Source organism: Talpa europaea, assembly GCF_964194135.1.
Source record: "Talpa europaea genome assembly, chromosome: 9".
Classification (NCBI taxonomy): Eukaryota; Metazoa; Chordata; class Mammalia; order Eulipotyphla; family Talpidae; genus Talpa; species Talpa europaea.
The window spans coordinates 96258633-96277043 of record NC_140076.1 but is presented as its reverse complement, the minus strand read 5'-3'; the positions used below and the strand labels follow the sequence as shown (position 1 = coordinate 96277043).

Here is an 18411-nt window from a genome sequence, read left to right as displayed (position 1 = left end):
CAACCAATTGACTTTTCCCTTGGGCAAAGGACATGAACCTGGTTACTAAATTATTTTATCTTTGTCATTTCATACTCCCAAAGCACACCATGTCTCAGCTGTAAACAACAGTAAAAATCATGTAAGCAGTAAATTCTGACTTCACAAAATATTGTGGTATAACAACACTGGGGGTGAGCATGGGAGTGTACAGGATCTCTTTCTCATGTTCCAAAGTAGGAAATGAATACATACTTTTGAAAACTGAAAAATCTAGAAACAGTAACACAAGTATGCTACACTGAAATGCTGAGATAAAATAATAAAAGGAATAGAAAACAAATGGCCCGGAATGACAGTGACAGCGGGAGGAATGGGACACATGTGTCTATGATCAAGTCCTGTGTCTGAACTATGCTCATGAATGACTTTTTAAGCTCTTTATATATTACTTTGATTAAATAAAAAGGCACAGGACTAACTAACCAAAGATTTCAGGGAGGCCTGAGTTGAATCTAAACAATTCACACATATTCAGAGGCATAAGGAATCTTCATTCTCCTTGAGAGAAGAGTCAGAAATCGTGGGTAGCATTCCTCCTTTTCCTACACATCATCTAAGAGACATATCAAGGATATGAGGAAAAAGCATTCATTTCAAAACGGGAACAAATAAAAATTTTAAGCGCTGTCATCCAAAAAGTTATCTTGGATGATGTATTTCAAGAAATTTTCTGATAGAATATTACACACCAGGAAACAGAATTCTAAGAAAAAATTTACTTTGACATTCAAATTGGAATTACAAAAAATAAATTCTTAATATTAAAATAAATGCTAATATCCCAATTGTTATTTTTAAGTATTTTAATTCAAAAGTTATTAACTGTAGTGATCAATAATATACTATACATGTATAAAGATGACAATGAAGAATATATAAAGTGTTAAGTGTAGAAATTGAAGAAAATTTTGTAGGAATTTTTTTCCTTTTAATAAATATCCTCAATGTGATTCCCTGAGATTTTCTGCTTTATTTTCTTCCAAATTAACTCATCATTTCAACTTGCTGGCTTTTTTTAAACCCAAGCTACAGCAGTCATTATACTGCACTTTAATTTTCTGTTTAATTGTCCCTAAGGCCACAATAAAGTGTCGGCTTGGCAGGGCAGGGCATTGGGTCTCTCCATTCACCAGTATGTCATCATCAGAGTGCAGTTGAGTGTCTGGTGCACAGGAGACACTCAAGAAATACTTGCTAAGTAATGAAAAAATACATCATTTGTATTAATTAGTATTTGTACCTAACTTAGAGTTCATTTCTTGCTTATTAAGACAATGCTTAAATATGAGACAAACCAGTGTCTCACACACAGGAGGAAGATAGAAGAAAAGTACCTTTCAATGAGCGTCCCATTTTGAATCATCCAAACGTCACAATATGTTCGAGATACCAGCATAACAGCAATAAGAATCAAGTAACCTGTCTAAAATAAAGCAAGTATAGTAAATTAAGTAAATGCATCTTAGAAAGTCAAAAGAAACATCCTTGGTCAAGATTTTTGGTTTCTATTTTTTTTTATTTTTTTAATATTTTATTTTATATAATTCTTATACCATTTTTCATTTTGGTTATATTCCCCATACAATTGCGCCCCCCCCTTATTTTGACCCTAATCCTTCCTCTTCCCGCTCCCCCCTTTCCGCCCCCGCCACCATAGTGTGTCTCTGGTTTCTAAACTCAAAAAGATTTATTCTAGCTTTAATACAGTTGTCTAACATTTTACTTAAAGGCAATTTTTAATGGAAAAAACCATACAGATTATGTAATCTTTCTCATCCAGAATTCAAAACTGAATCCCAGGCAGGTCAGTTTGTCTTCATATAATTAAATCAATGAGAGAAGCTAGGCAGGATAACTTAGATGATCTAAATCACAGTGTATTGTGATTGTACTATATTTTCAATATACAACTTTAATAAAGAAAAATGACATAAACTCTCAGCATATAAGCAGCTAACAAATACTGAAATCTAAAATTTTACCTAAATAGAATAAATATGTTTTAATTTGTTAGAAAAATCTATAATAGTGCCCCTATTCTCACAGGGTCTTCAATTTAATTATTAAGGAAAAATATACCCATTGAAAAATAAGAAACCAAGTAAATGTACATAAGTACATTTGCATCACTTCATTAGGTAAGTGGAAGGATAGGAAGGTTTTGGATAGCAAAATATTAAACAGATAAAGTAAAGGAAAGGATGAGAGCTGCAGGTAAAAAAACCATAAGGGGCTTAATGAAAAATAAGAGATAAACGCCATATGAACCATGAACCTGCAAATCCAGCAGTTTAGATAATATAAAATTACTGCAAAGTTCTGGGAAGAACAAATTGCTAAAAAAACTCTGTTTAGAGAACATGACAAAGACAATGCTGTGTGAGATGATTGTGGAGGGGGAAGGATCAGAGGCTGAGTGGTGAGGAGTCAGTAACTTCTCTGTGTGAGATGACAACCTACTCTCCAAACTCCAACACACATGCATTCAAAGCTGATCTTAAACGTTTCCAAATTGGAAGAATATAACAGCCATGTAGAAGCTAAAGTCAGGGAAGGAAGCTGTGGCAGGGGATTTATGGTGGATAATGCTGGATATCTTAATTTTAAAGTTCTAGGACTGAAGGGCAGTTGCATCCCTGAACTACACAATTTTTGCAAAACAATTATTGTTTTCAAAAAGGTCAAGGTACTGGAAAAAATAATAACCTTTTAAGTGAAAGATGAGGCATAAAAGTAGAAGAATTAAATGAAGCCATAAAACAGAAGACAATGTAAAAAAGAACATCTGCCCAATTGCACTGTGACAAGTTGGGACCTCAATGTTTGCCAGAGTTGGCTTGCAAGGAGATAGCCTATTCTAACCCATGGCTTCAAAGTTAGTATTCAACTGACAATGGAGGGACCTATTAATTTTAATAAATGATATCTATAGGTGTCATTTTAAACTTTAATGCTATCTATTAATTCAGATCTTAAATACTATGCCAATCCTAAATGAATCATTTTAGGTATAAAGGAACATTAAACAAAGAGTTTATTTTTTCCTTTATGTTCCTGGCTTAATTTTTCTCTAAAATAAGAACCAAGTTTACCTGTCTCACTTTAGCAAAGCTCTGGCAAACTTTGAGAATGACAGTCCCAAAATATCTTCATACAAAGGATGATACCCTATTCCCACTATTAATGGCTTTGTGAAATATATCAGAAATTAAAAGATCTACATTGATTTAGGGTCTAAACTTTCATATATGTATGAACTTTCACATATTCACATGAAGTATTTTCATTTCTCTACTTCAAAAATCTATTTCCCCACTCCACCTCCAATCTTCTGTAATTTCGATGGGACTTTATTTCAGTTTTGTGAAGTGGAGGTAAACTTGGATTTTTATGACCCTCAAACATGGCTTATAAAATGATTCTGTAGCATGGGTAGACCAGGACCTAAATGGCTGCCCATGTTAGACCCGTGCCTCTTAGTAAGTCTCAGCAATCTAGCCAATGTCTCACATTCATTTCATGCTCAGGCACCCCCTGCAAACAATCAGATGAACATTAAAGCTGTTAACTGATGGGTCAGGGACAGTAGGATTATATAATACACTAACCTTTCGGGAGGAAGGGGAGTGTTTATAAGGATTCTTCAAAGTCATGTTGGTTATGGAAGGAGGAAATGACTATGCCTGAAAAATCATGGGAAACTTTCACAAAGAAGGTAATGGGCATTAAACTATTTTTCAAATCATACTTGGCGCTGCTGGGGGTAGGGACGGGTTGTCACAGACATGAGTGTTGGGCCTGGCTATCAAACAGCTAGGAATCTTCTAAGCAAATGAAACTGAAAGGAAGGTTGAAGTTAGATTGTGATTTACCCTACAAGAAAAAAAGAATCCCAAATGTTTTTACTATGGTTTTAGAAAGCTAGCCAGAAAATGAGAATTAAACAGGTTAATTTAGAGATGGTGTCAGTGTGATCTCATTTTTATGAAAATACATGCTCTCACACAAGAAGAACACACCAAAATAAGGACAGAAGTTCTGAGTGGAAGGGTAACAGACACCAAGAAAAAATTTCCATCTGTATTTCCAATTTTAATTCAAGGAATACATTTCTGTCTAGTTAGAAAAAACAAATAAATATTATTTTTTAGAGTTTCTTAAGGGCAAAATCAACATGCTGCTAAACTGAAGGGAAGGAGAGCAATTCAATGTGATGAACAATGTGCATTCTTTTGGAAATTACAGTGCTTTTGTAACTTATCCTTTTCATGCTAGTGAAATTATAAAGCTTATTTTTAAAATTTGAACAATGGGTAACATTATGTTTTAAGAAGATATATTTTGCCGGAAAGATTAAAAAGAGATTACTTAAACTGAGACTAACTGAAGGAAACGATAATAGCCAAGTTAAGAATATGTAGAAGGAAAAATCATCAGAACCCAGTAACGAAAGGATGAGGCCTGGGGAGGAGAAACAATCAAAGGTGACGATAGTTAAGAGTTATATAAAAGGAGATCACTTGGGGATTAGAGATGGAGATACATCATTATTTTAATAATCATTTAAGATACTAACAAATAATGACAGATAATTCAACAAAAGGGCAAAAGAAAGGGACAATAAAACTTAATTCCTACAACCAGCTCACTTTATGAAAATGCCAGAATTCCAGTATCATTTTGGATATCTTAACCAATTTAATCAAACATGGAAAAGCAACTCTCAAACACATACCATATCAGTGTGACTTACTAACATCTCAATGTAATAGGAAGATTTGTCTTTCAAAATATAACCTATTTTTACTAATAATATTTAACCTATCAGGGTAGCTGAAGTACTCTGCTGTTTAACATAAAATACAATGAAATAATCTTTTGTAAACAAGAGAAAACTATTTAAAAACTGGCACTGAACAAGGATACTTGAATGACAGGAAATGATTTAAAGAAAAAAATTTAGAAGCCTTCCTTACCTATGTAGAGAACATTTAACCTGCTATAGCAAGAGCTTTATAATTTTATTATTCCAATCTCATGAATCATTGAAAGCTGAACACTTAACATTATTAATTTCATCAGACTTACCTCTTTACAAAATGTTCTAGGAACCATGATTTTCAGAATCCGTGAAAGTCTTGAAAGAAACACCTTGTCCACCATAGCTCGCTCTTTTTTCCCCTCTTTCTACATTAAAAAAAAAAAAAAGTTTTTAAGATGGCTATAATAAACGTACAACAAGACTGAGGAGCAAAGTGTACAGGGGGCCTTATGTGTAGTAGAAAACTGTGGGAGTCCTGGTGCTGAGTGAGGTGTGGTAACATATATCTGAAGAGGTGTTGTAAATCAATGTTACTGCAATAAAAAAAATAATATAATTTAAAATAGAGAGAAAGTAGTTTTGATGCCATGTGAGTATCTGGAAGAATACTGCAAATAACAGAAACAGCAAGTGCAAAATACCAAGGTAAGAGCCTCTTGAACATGCTGAGGAACAATAAAAAAACCACTGGCTGGAGCAGTGAGTAAGGGATAGTAGCACATGTGGCCCAAGACAGGTAAAAGAGAGTCAAAGTAACACAGAATCACTTAAAAATATCAGCAGCTAACTTGTATGTAATTCTCCCTCTTTCATTTTCTCTATTTGTATTATCACTGCTCCTATTTTTTTAAGCTGTCTGAAAGGTGACTTGACTTCATTACATTTCAATCTATAAAGGGACCTATATTCTTGCCACAATTAGTGTTTTCTGCAAAGAAAGCTGGGCTGGCCAGAAAGGCTGAGGAAATAACAGGGTGCTCTACCTTTCTTAAAATACAATAAAATCCATACCTGAAACCAATCTAAGTGAGAATGCTTACAGAGACAGTGTATTTTACAAACACTAGTCTCTCCAAAAAAAAGTGTTTTAAATTCACAATTGACCTTCTCCACCTCTACCTTTCCCAGTCATTTTTTAATTAAAAAAAAAACAACACTTGGTTGATAAAAATTTAACATGTTAATTATAGAAAAAGCAAATAAACCATTAGATAATGCAACCAGAAAAAAAATGTCTACCTAACATTCAAGAGGTAATAAGGCTAAAGGGCAATGAGCAGTTCTTACTGATATGTCAATCAACTTAAAAAGGAAAGATGAACAAGAATTGACTGAAAAAGACAGATGTTTGAAACAGCACAGAAAATAAAAGGCCATATGGTTCTGACAAGAGTGTAAGTACTCCTGCATATTGTTGGGGAAAGTGTAAATTGGTATAAGTCATATGTAGCAAGTGTCAAAATGTAAAATGTACACTGACTGTAAAATGTAAAATAACCCAGAAAATTTATTTTTAGGAACTTATCCTATAGGTAATCCTGCAGATATGCTAGAATACATAAATGAAAAAAAAATTTACACATTGTTTATAATACCCTAAAATTAAAAACCTAAATTATATCAATAATAAGATATGCAATTTGAAAAAGGGAAGCTCATATTTATACAACAGATTTGAACAGTTAAATTAACAAGAGCTACCCCTACCCACCACAGATAGATCTTTAAAATATGCCTAAGAAAAAGAAAAATAATGCATAGAATGATTCAGTTTATTAAAATTATCAACATATAAAATAATCCCACCTATATTGTTCATGGAGACATACAAACACATACCCCATATGTATAAAAACATGTCTGGGGATGGTGTAAATACCAAACCCAACAGTGTTTGCTGTCATACATTTTGAATTTTATACCATGTGTATTACAAGGAAATTAAGTATTTTAAAATCAAGTCAACTATTTTCTAGCTCTATGAAATCTTTTTCTACTTAAATCTCATTTTTATGAAAATTCTCACCCCACCAAATCCCACCAAAGATTAGAAAAAAATTCAGTGAAAAAAATTTCCCCCTTTAATTGCTTTCCTTCATAAATAACACATTCACTGTAGAAAAGTTAGAAAAGTCTAATGAGCAAAAACAGAGAACACGGCCTTCCATTTAGAGACACTAACTGCTAATTCAACACACATGTACCGGATCTCATTTTAGCATATATGTGCCCATGTACAGCTGTACACAGCCTAAAAACTACACAAAGTGGTTATCAGTGTGCATACTGTCTTATATCCTTTACCGCAACTATTTAATCTAACTTAAACTTACTTTGTTTATACTATATAACTAGAAAATAAGAATATGCTAAAAAAAAAAAAAAAAAGAGGGGACCTCCCCGATGGCACAGCAGTTGAGCAGTTGAGCGCTGGGCTGCAAAGCTGCCCACAGCCTCTCCAGCACCAGTTCGATCCCCAGCCACAAGCAAGGGTCCCACATGGCACGCAGACTTCTCCTGCCGCACCCGCAGCTCTCCCCAACAGTGTACTTTGTCAGTCTGCCTGTTCTGCTCCCTGCTCTGGCTCTGGTGAATTCTCTCACCCTCCCACGCTTCTGACTGTCCCCAGTGCTTGTATAAATAAATAAATAAATAAATCTTTTTTAAAAAGGGGGGAGCAAAAAATAGAAAAACTTCAAAAAAAGTACATTAATTTAGCTGTACTGGTTAGTTTCAATGATGTCCTAAAACTTGTAGATATGATATAATGCAGAGTGGATATCACTAAGATAACTAAGATCTGATTACTAAAATATAATTTAGATGTGAGACATTCTAAACTTGTGGGTATGCCAGAAGACTAGAGATAAGTCTATCTTGTCTATTTTTCAAAGACTGGGGAAGAGCAATTATAGAAATTAAAGAATAGTGATTTTAATGTCAACCTGGAATATTCAGAGACTAGACAATATGGAGGATTTGGGAAACCTTAAGAATCACTAATCACTAGAAATCTGCATGGCTTTACTAGGAGTAAGTCATGTCCTAACTTTCTTCTTTGTTATCATACTGATATATTAGCTGACAAGTGAAAAGTATGCTACATGAGGGTAGGGACTGTTTTAGGATTGCTGTACACCCAGTGCCAAAAACAATGCCAGGCATTTTTGAGTGGGTTCACTTAATATTTACTAAAAGATGGACTTAAGTTAATCAAGAAATTTGATGCTTTGAATAAATTTATTATGGCCTTAATGGAGAGATAAGGAACAGATTTTGCTACAGTTGGGTAATATCACAGTGAATAAACCATAGTCAACAAAAACAACCCACAAATTAAAAGATGCCACAGAATAATTTCCTTGACCCTTACCTAGTCAATGCCATCAGCAATTCTGAGGGGGGAAAGGCAGCAAATTGAATTTGTAGATAATACCTTCTTCCTAAATACTAGATGTTAGAATTGTATTTAAAATCACACTAATAGTAAAGACACTGGAATAAATCTAGTAAGTTGACATTTACAGGAATAAATTAATGTTTACTTAAAAGAAAACAATGGTGTTATCCTACGTCCCAGCAAACTTACTCCTAGGGACCATAAGAAATGAAAACTTAAGTCCACACAGTATTCATGGCAGCAATATTCAGCACAGCCAAAAAATGAAGTGACCTAAATATCCTTCCACTGATGAATGGATAAACAAAATGTGGTATATCTATACAACAGAATATTATTTGGAAATTAAAAAAAGAAAGACTAAATTCTGATATGTGCAACAACGTGAATGAACTTTGAAAAAATCATGCTACATGAAAGATATCAAACATAGACAGTCACCATATATTGAGAAATTCTATTTATATGAAATGTCCAAAACAGACAATTCTATAGACATAGAAAGCCAACTTAGTTGCCAGGGGTTAGGAGAAGAGGGCAGTGAAACGAAAGTTAATGGGTATGGGAGACAAAAAATTTCTAAAATTAGACAGTGGTGACAGTCACACAACTCTGCAAATAAGCTAAGAACCATTGAATTGTACACTTAAATGGATGGATTTTATGGCATATGAATTATATCTCAACAAAGTTAGTATTAACTGATGAATACAGACTTGTCAATGGAGCTGTTTATCAGAAAGATATCTATCTGAAGGTTATAACTTACAATAAATTCCACTCAATGGAAACAACAGTTATGGCTTAAAAAAAAAAAAAGCAAAAGCAAATTTTAGGCTAAGTTTTAGCAAGATGATGTTTGTAGCAAGAGATGCAATAGTGCTGAGATTGTCCACGCTAGTCAGACCACATGTGGACGACTTATTCTAATCATAGCTCAAAAAACTAATGGCTGTGAGTCCAGAGGAATAGATACAGAATTGAAAAAAGATCAAAACATGTAAGAAACACTTAAAGAAATGAGAGTTACTTAACATGGGAGGGAAAAAAAACCTCAGAAGATACCTCTTCAAGCATTTGATAGTCTACTAGAGAAAACAGAGTAGACTTGTCTATAATAGAATCATTCACCACAAAGCTAGAGGGTGGAAGCCTGAGCTCACAAGCTAGAACTAATAAAGTTAACAGCTGCCGCCTAGAGTAAATAAATCTCCATCAAATGAACAGATTCAAGTAAATAACTAGAAGTCACCTAGTAAGGATTTCCATTTCAGAAAAAAAGTACTATAGTATGTATAAATTGGAGATCTTTAGGTTTCCTTTTAATTCTAAAATTCTATGATTCTATTCTAATTCAAAATCATAAAATAAAAGAAGTACAAGTAATCCCAGAATAGATGATTTAAAATTTTACCTCACTCTGTAATGGCTGTTTTCCATTTTTCTTACTGTAGAGAAAAAGAAAAAGGAGAGAGATTTATTTGCAAACTATTTCATCATAAAAATTACTTTACGATAGCAATAGAACACACTAAATTCTCCAAGTGAGTTTCCACTTTCTTCATATCACATGGACAAAATATATTACATGAATAGTCTAGCTGTCTCTTACTAAGTATTATTTACACAGAATGTTCAATAAATGTTACCTACTACTATCAAACATCAGGCACTATGTTGGTAATTTTTACAGAGACTTGTTTTACAAATTCCCTGGGAGAGATGGAATCTATTTTTCCATCCTTGAAATAAGGCCACTGAGATGTTAGCAAATAAACACGAGCAAAGGCAAGAAAAATATTTGTACACTGGGCCATTTCCCTTACTGCTGAACCACGAGAGCAAGCCCAGGTTATTTGCCTAAAGGGTAAGACACGGTGCGCTCTTCCCATGTTACAACTGAAGAAACTAGCTTGGGAAAAAAGCATGCCCAAGGTCCATACTACTCACAATAGTTAATCTGGCATTTGAACCCACGTCTGACTACCAACTCAGGTTGCCTCCTTTAACAATACAATAACAAAGCATAAATACTTTTCATAACATACACTACCATGCCATACTGTGCTTCTATATGATAATTATCACATTTTTAATTGCTTGTTTGATGGATATTTCCTCCCAGTAAATTAATTCCATGAGATGAGGAGCTACTGCAAGTTGGCTTCTCCAAAGCAGATGGAAATTGGGGTATAAAATGTTTACTAGGGATCAACACCAATGAAAGGAAGGTTAAGACAAGTTTGGGCAGAATTTAAACTGTAATGCAGGCCCAACAAAATTTCAACCAGTCAAGTGGGAAGACCTGAAGCAAGTACTGTCTATCAAAATGCTTTGTGAGTGGCTGAAATGGCCGGGTCTTTACACCTCATCCTATTGCAGGCTGCAAATGCTGCCTCAGGGAGGTTATGCCCTTGAAGGAGGGGGCTCAGCAGATAAGGCAGCTCCTAAGGTGTGAGTAGAATGAGTTACTGCATTCCTAACATCTGAAGAGTAAGGCCCTCTTTGAAGGGGCATCTGGGTAGCAAGACTCCATGTCCCGTGGGTCACATATTACTCAACCCTCTTTGGGCAACACCTAGTTGAGGTCCTGTTGGAAACCCCTAAGGCATGTAGCACTGAGACAAGACATCAAGGTCATGGCTATACAGATTGGGGTGTTCTTTCTTGTGTCTGCGAAACTAGAAATTAATCTGGGGGACAAACTAGATTAGAAAAAGAAACAGAATAACCTGATTTCGCAGAACCTTGGCCGTGAATGTGTGCCCAGACAAGGCCAAATGCTAAGAGAATACTTTCATTGCCTTGTAATTAACCTGAGGGAGGGGGCTGCTTTTATCAATAAAAATGAGTTGCACCAGGCACTCAGGACACTTGAGCACCAATGAGAGGCCTTGCATACCCTGGCTCCCTCTTCTCTTAAACTCTATTTTGTGTCTGTCATTTCTTGATAATTTCCTCAGTTCAATCAGATTCTTCTCTCAACCTTGTTCACCGGAGCTGGACTCCGGCAAGGTCCAACATTCTGTAGAGTGCTATTAGTCTAAAAAGAGAAAAGCCATATGATCTTACCAATAGATAAAGAAAAAAAACCTTTAACAAAACCCAAACTTTGATCAAGCGAGGAATACAAAGGATCTTCTTCATTCTGACAAAGTATATCAATTAAAAACCTACAGCTATTCTGTCTGGAAGTTCCTCAGTCTACTAAAAATGGAGCTACCATATGACCCGGCAATTTCATTACTAGGCATCTACCCAAAGGACACAAAAACATTGATTCAAAAGAACATCTATACATCTATGTTTATTGCAGCACGATTTACAATAGGTAAAACCTGGAAACAACCCAAATGCCCAAAAACAGATGACTGGATCAAGAAGATGTGACATATATACACAATAGAATATTATTCAGCAATCAAAAAGATAAACTCATGCCATTCACAGCAACTTTGGATGGAACGAGAAGGAATTATGCTCAGTGAAATAAGCCAGAAGGAAAAAGAAAAATATCGGATGGTTTCACTTATAGCAGAAATATAGGGGAACCAAATAAGATATCAGTGTAAAAAAATAGTAACAGTACAAAACACAGCAAAGCAAACACAGACAATTATAAATCAGAGACACACTGCAGGGGAGGAGGAGGGAGAGGGATCAGAGGGAGGGAGAGAGGAGCACAGGGGACTGAAGTGATGGTGCACAGGTGCACTGGTGAAGGAAACTCTATGGGGACTATACCTGAGGGGGTGGGGGGAGGCAAATATTGTTTAAAAATGAACAATGATGTAAAAAATAAAAAAAAAAGAATCAAAAAAGAATCAATACTTAACAAAAATATCTTGGTTATTTATCAAGTTATTTATAAATTGACATATAATAAAATGTTTAAGGCATAAAAAAAAACCTACAGCTATTATTACAACTTATTATTGATGAAAGACTGAGTCTCTGTAAGATCTGAGTCTCTCTAACATGGCAGAGATGCCAACTCTTACCACCACTATTTAATATTCTTCCCAGAGGATACAAGTCAGAAAATAATGCAATAATCAGAAAAAAAGTGGCACACAGAATGGAAAGGAAGAAGTAAAATTCTTTATTCCAAACTTTATAAGCATCTAAGTAGACAATCCAAAGGAATCCACAAAAAAGCTAAGTGAGTTCAGCCAGGTTCCAGAATAAAATATCTATATAAACATCAGTTCTATTTCTATATACAAGCAAACTGCAATTGGAAATGGAAAATTTAAACATACCATTTACAAAAGCATCAGGGGTAAAAGATGTGCAAGACTTGTATGATTAAAAACTACAATGGACTGTAGAAAAATTTAAAGAGTAGGGAGATATAGCATGCTCATGGATCAGAAGACTCATTATTACTAAGATGTCAATTCTCACCAAATTGAATTAAAAATTCAATACAATCCCAGTCAAAATCCCATCAGGCTTTTTTTGTAGAGTAAGGAGGAGCTGATTCTAAAATTGAAATGGAAATACAAAGGGCCTAGAAAAACCAAGAAATTTTGAAAAAGAACAAAGCTAAAGAAACTGTAACTGATTTCAAGGCTTATTATAAAACTAAGGTAATCAAAGAGGATACACACACACACACACACACACACACATCACTCCAACTGATTTAAGGCACTCTTCAGTGGGGAAGGATATTATTTTAATAAATGTTTTTTAATAAAAATTATTTTATTTTAATAAATGATAACCCCCCCAAAGTAACCTCAACCCTTACTACACATCATAGATTTTTAAAAAATTAACTTGAAATGGATCACAGACCTACATGTGAGAGCTTAAACTATGAAACTTGTAGAATAAAACATAAGGTCTTAGTAACCTTGAGTTAAACACCTATTTGTTAAACAGGGCACACAAAGCACAAACAATCCAAGAAAAAATTGTAAGTCAGACTTCACCAAAATTAAAAATGTTCAAAAGTACCATTAAGAATATTAAAAGCGAAGCCACCAACTAGAAAACATTTGCAAAACACATATTCCAAAAAAAAAAGTTGTAATCACAATATATAACAAACAGAGTTGAATAAGAAAATTAATTTAAAGATTTAAACACTTTGCCCCCAAAAAATGTACAGATGGAAAATGAACACAGGGTAAATGCTCAAAATCACTAGTTCTTAAGTAAACAAATTAAAATCAAAATGAGAAACCATTACACACATCCACTAGAATATCTAAGAGTAAAAAGACTGATCATACAAAGTGTTACCAAGGATGTGGAACAACTAAAGTTTTCTTACACTGCTAATGGGAATATAAATAGTAAAATAATAAAATCACTTTAGAAAAGTTTAGCAATTTCTTAAAAAGCTAACCACACATATACCTGCCATACAACTCATTCCTCCTACTACTATTTGCTCCAGAGCAATGATAGCATAAGTCCACACACAGACCTGCACACAAATGTTCAGAGCAGCTTCATGTTTTAGTAACCCAAACCTGGAAACAATCAAAATACCATCAGCATGTGGCTAGATTAAAACACTGTGGTATATCCATAAAATATACTTGATATTTTTTAAAATGCAAACTATTGATACATGCCACATGGATGAATTTCAAAATTATTCCTATTCAAAATAACTAAACGAAAATGTATGTAGTATATGATTTTGTTTGTGTGAAATTTTACAGCAGTCAAAACTAATCTGTAGTTACAGAAAGTAGTTGAAGGTAGAAAGCAGATCAGTTGTTTCAGGCTGGTGGCAGACAAAAGTGCATAAGGAACACTGGGGTGATGGAAATGTTCATTATCTTGAGTATTGTGATGATTTCACAGGTGTTTTCATATAAAAACTCAGCAAGTTGTATACTTCAAATAGAAGCAATTTATTGTATATCAATAATGCTTCAGTGAAGCTGTAAAAAAAGATTTGACCAAAACCTAGGAGAGACTTCTTCCTAAGAACCTAACAGAATAGTACATTTCATTTGCTCTTTATTGTTGCAGGGGTGCAGGAGGGGGAGATGAGGTTAACTGTTCCTTAATACTGCCACCAAAACACATAAAATTAATAAACAGTAACTCCCTCTAAAGAAGGGAGGAAACAAAATAAAAGACTAGGGAAAAGAAATTAGGACAATATAACCAATATTAGAAATTAATCTGTAGATCAGAAGCAACCCTCATCAAAATCTCAACATCCAAATCCTAAAATTTCTATATAATTCCAATGCCAAGAGTTGATAACTGAGGTACATTTCGTTTTGTCTATACGATTCACTGTATTCATAAAATATATGATGCCCATAAGCATCTGTGAAAAAGTGAGCATTATTTACTTACAGTAAGTTAATAGGTTCATAATGACACTTAAGAAGAGGGTCACCTTGGGAGAACAATAGGGAATTAATGTATTGTTATAAAAACTGGTTAAGTTTTTTGCTTTCCTAACTAAATTGCACCATCAATGACCAAATAAAGAAGTTTCTCTTTATAAAATCACAGAAAGAAAAACAATCAGCACTATGAACTTAAAGAACAGGCCTCCTAAATGCTCAGAATAAGCCCTTCCCAAAATGCCTCACTTTGACATGTGGATTATTCTAAGCTGAGGTCAATCGAGGCCCTGCAAGCTCACAAGACAATTTTACCACTCCCTTAATGACCTAGAAGAATGAAAATTGGAGGGTCAAACCCAAAATTTAGTGTTATTACCACAACCAATCTTTCTGTTGGAGAAACCTATCTGCATGGCAGGGCAAACTTTTAATTACTGGGCATCTGACTGTTGTCATGTGAGTAACCCTCTCCTCTATCATGTCAGCCCCCATCCCCTCCTCTTTACTTCAAGTCTCAGGAGCCGGTTCCAATCCTTAGCCCAGAACATACAACCTCCTTTTTCCTCACTGATGCTGAAGTCCAAGTCTAAGTGGATTCCATGGACATAATTAAATTTGATTTTTTTCTCTGACTAATCTGTCTGATGTTAATTTGATTACTGGACAAAGCCAAGAAGATGCCAGAAGGGCAGAGAAATTTCCTCTCCTCCCCCACACCTCTTGATGGAGAGTATACCACATGAATACGTAATACAGTTCTTTACAAAAGCAAACACAAAAAAAATCTAAACCTGATCAAGCTTTTAGATCTAACTACCAATTTATGGGAGACACAGAGAAGAGAAATTATGCAATTGACACAATCCAGACTACAAAATCTGTGTAGGTCAAAATAACTGTCTGCTTCAACAAATGTACTATAAGAAAATAGAAAGGTGGAAGGAGGACACATAGATTAAGAGCCTTAAACAAAAAACAAACACTAAACGTGCTTAGGAATGCACATTTGGGTGATAAAATTACAAAGAAATGCGAAGATACAATTCATATAGAAGTCAAGACAGCTAGGAGGGAAGAGGCTGTGATTGGAAGGGTCATGTGGAAGATTCGTGGGGTGGTTTGCAAGAATGTATTTCCTCCTTGGAAAGGGTAGTTAAAAAAATCATTTAGTTTTATGCATTTTTCTGTGTTTAGTATAATATACAATAAAAAGGTTTTTAAAATCTTAGCATATTTCACCATGACCGTATTTTAATATTAATATACTATTGTCAACCAGGAAATAACTTATATGGGAACATGCATATATTTGGGATCAAACGATTGCAATCTGGAATACAGAGATTCATAGAGGAAGGATAAAAATTGAGGGTTTATAGGAGAAAAAGGAGAAAGATGAGCTAAGTGGTTAAAGAAAAAAGCTGATTGGGCCTCCCGGGTGGCACAGCGCTGGGTTGCGAAGCTGCCCGCAGCCTCTGCAGAGCTGGTTGGATCCCTGGCTGCTCCCCGGCCACCGGTGGAGGGTCCTGCATAGCACACAGACCTCTCCAGCAGCCCGCTGCTCCCCTCAGCAGTGTACTTCGGTCCTTCTGCCTGCTCTGCTCCCCGCTCTGGCTCTGGTGAATTCTCTCACCCTCCCGTGCTTCTTACTGTACCCAGTGCTTGTATAAATAAATAAATAAATAAATAAATAAATAAATAAATAAATAAATAAATAAATAAATAAATCTTTAAAAAAAAAAGAAAGAAAGAAAAGAAAAGCCAAAAAAAAAAGGAAAAGAAAAAAGCTGATTAACAAGTCCCAACTACTGATATTTTTGGTATAGACAGTTGGTTACTGATTTCATCTTCTGGTAAAAGTCCATACTCATCAGTTCCAGTGATCAAGATGTCCCTTTTGCTCATTGCTCAAACAAGGGTTCACAAAAAAACTGCTATTTGCTCTGGTCCAAAGGTCCTTGTCCCAGTTCAAACAAGACAGATAATGCAATTTTTCTTAAATGGCTGCCTGGGTCCACTTTAAAAATGGCTTCACAAACACCAGATTTTCACTCCGCAATAAAATTTCAACAATTCACTTTGAATTTAACATAAGACTCCTTTTTAAACCACTGAATGATAGTGCTATTCCTTTGAATCTAAGTACATCTGAAGGGTGGATAAGAATGCTTTATTCTGTCTTTTACCTTCCCATATGATCAATTTAAACAAGAACTCTTATAACCAGATACCATTTTTACTTTTCTGATTCCTCACTGGTAAAAAGAAGACAATAAAACAACAACCTCAAAAGATTGTTGTGAGGAGTAAATGTAAACTATTTAGAACAATGCCTAAAATATGGTAAGTACTCAATAATAGCTAACAGTAATCTCTAGTTTTCTGTTCTTACAGTCCTTTTTTTCAGTTCATGACCCTAATAACTCCATGCCTTTGCTCAGGCTGCTTTTCCTAGGTAGAATGCCTTTTATTCTTTAGTGGAAAACTACCCATTTCTTAAGGTCAGGCTCAAATGTGAAAATTTCCCACATAAACAGAAGAAAGAAACATTTCCCACTCAGTGTTCCCTCCCACAGAATGGTGTTCCCGACCACAGGTCTAGGCATACTGAGTTGTAAACATTTTCTATGTATTTGGATTTCCACAAGACCAAAGTCAGAAATAATGTTGACTCAATTTGCTATCTCAATGCTTAGCATACCTACAGACAACAAACATAAAATAGAATATAGTAGAGAAATGTTGTAGTTCCTCTCACCTTGATATTTTCTCCAATGATATTTTCTCCAACGAAGGGAGAGGAAGCTATTTTGTTAAGTCAGTGATAAAATACATACCGAAATGTTATCACTCATCAACAGTTAATTTGAAAACTAACACAAAAAAATGGTAACAAACTACTTATTCTCTCCCCCTCTTCTTCCCCGCCTACCCCTTTACTAAACAACACATCTTGGCATTACTTCCAGAAAAAAGCAAATGAATGTGTAGCTGAAAATACCTTAAATCTAATTTCCTAATGCAACAAAACTGTATTAATAGTTAAATGGAGAACAATATTTTAAATAGAATGCCACTATTAATAGATGTTTATTTTATAACTAGAAATTTGGTGCTAATTATTAAGGTAAAGGATTCTCTCAATAGTCTGAATTCTTCTAACTTAATTTTGTAATCTACCCAGGTGACCAAAACTAACATGAGGCAGGTTCTGTCTTCTTCTACTACAAGATCCATCTAGGAAAGAGATAAGTCAATCTTACTTTTGTGCCCTCAGCAACTAGGATTAAATCCTAAATTAAGGTGCAGGCTTGCATCATAATCCCCAACTCTGAAAAACAGGATCTCTTATTCATCTTTATACCAAACATCAAAAACCCAGCATCTGGGCCTCCCCGGTGGCGCAGCGGTTGAGCACTGGGTTGCAAAGCTGCCAGCAGCCTCTGCAGCGCCGGTTGGTTCGATCCCCGGCTGCTCCCCCGCTGCACTCAGGCCACCGGAGGAGGGTCCCACGTGGTGCGCAGACCTCTCCTGCCGCCCGCTGCTCCCCTCAGCAGTGTACTTCCGTCCTTCTGCCTGTTCTGCTCCCTGCTCTGGCTCTGGTGAATTCTCTCACCCTCCTGCACTTCTGACTGTACCCAGTGCTTGTATAAATAAATAAAAATTAAAAATTAAAAAAAGAACCCTGCTTAAATAAAAATAAAAATTTAAAAAAAACAGCATCTGAGTTAATACATGATCTTTAGATTCCTTTCTTTGAGTGAGTCTTTGATTTCCAGGCCAACCTACTTCCTCCAGTCCTTGCTGGAGAACGAGGA

General features: G+C 35.1%; 1 protein-coding gene across 4 annotated transcripts in view; it reads right to left on the bottom strand.

Moving 5' to 3' along the window:
* Window positions 1–18411, bottom strand: part of ABCD3 (ATP binding cassette subfamily D member 3) — a gene marked incomplete at both ends in the record, with an annotated part of 62008 nt that overhangs the window by 33780 nt on the left and 9817 nt on the right. For 3 of the 4 annotated variants that reach the window (XM_084243664.1, XM_084243665.1, XM_084243667.1), the window contains 3 exons: window positions 1377–1465; window positions 5131–5229; window positions 9679–9712. In XM_084243664.1, coding sequence (XP_084099790.1) covers window positions 1377–1465; window positions 5131–5229; window positions 9679–9712 — 222 coding nt within the window. The remainder of the gene's footprint in view (window positions 1–1376; window positions 1466–5130; window positions 5230–9678; window positions 9713–18411) is intronic. The other variant, XM_084243666.1, reaches the window with a different exon arrangement.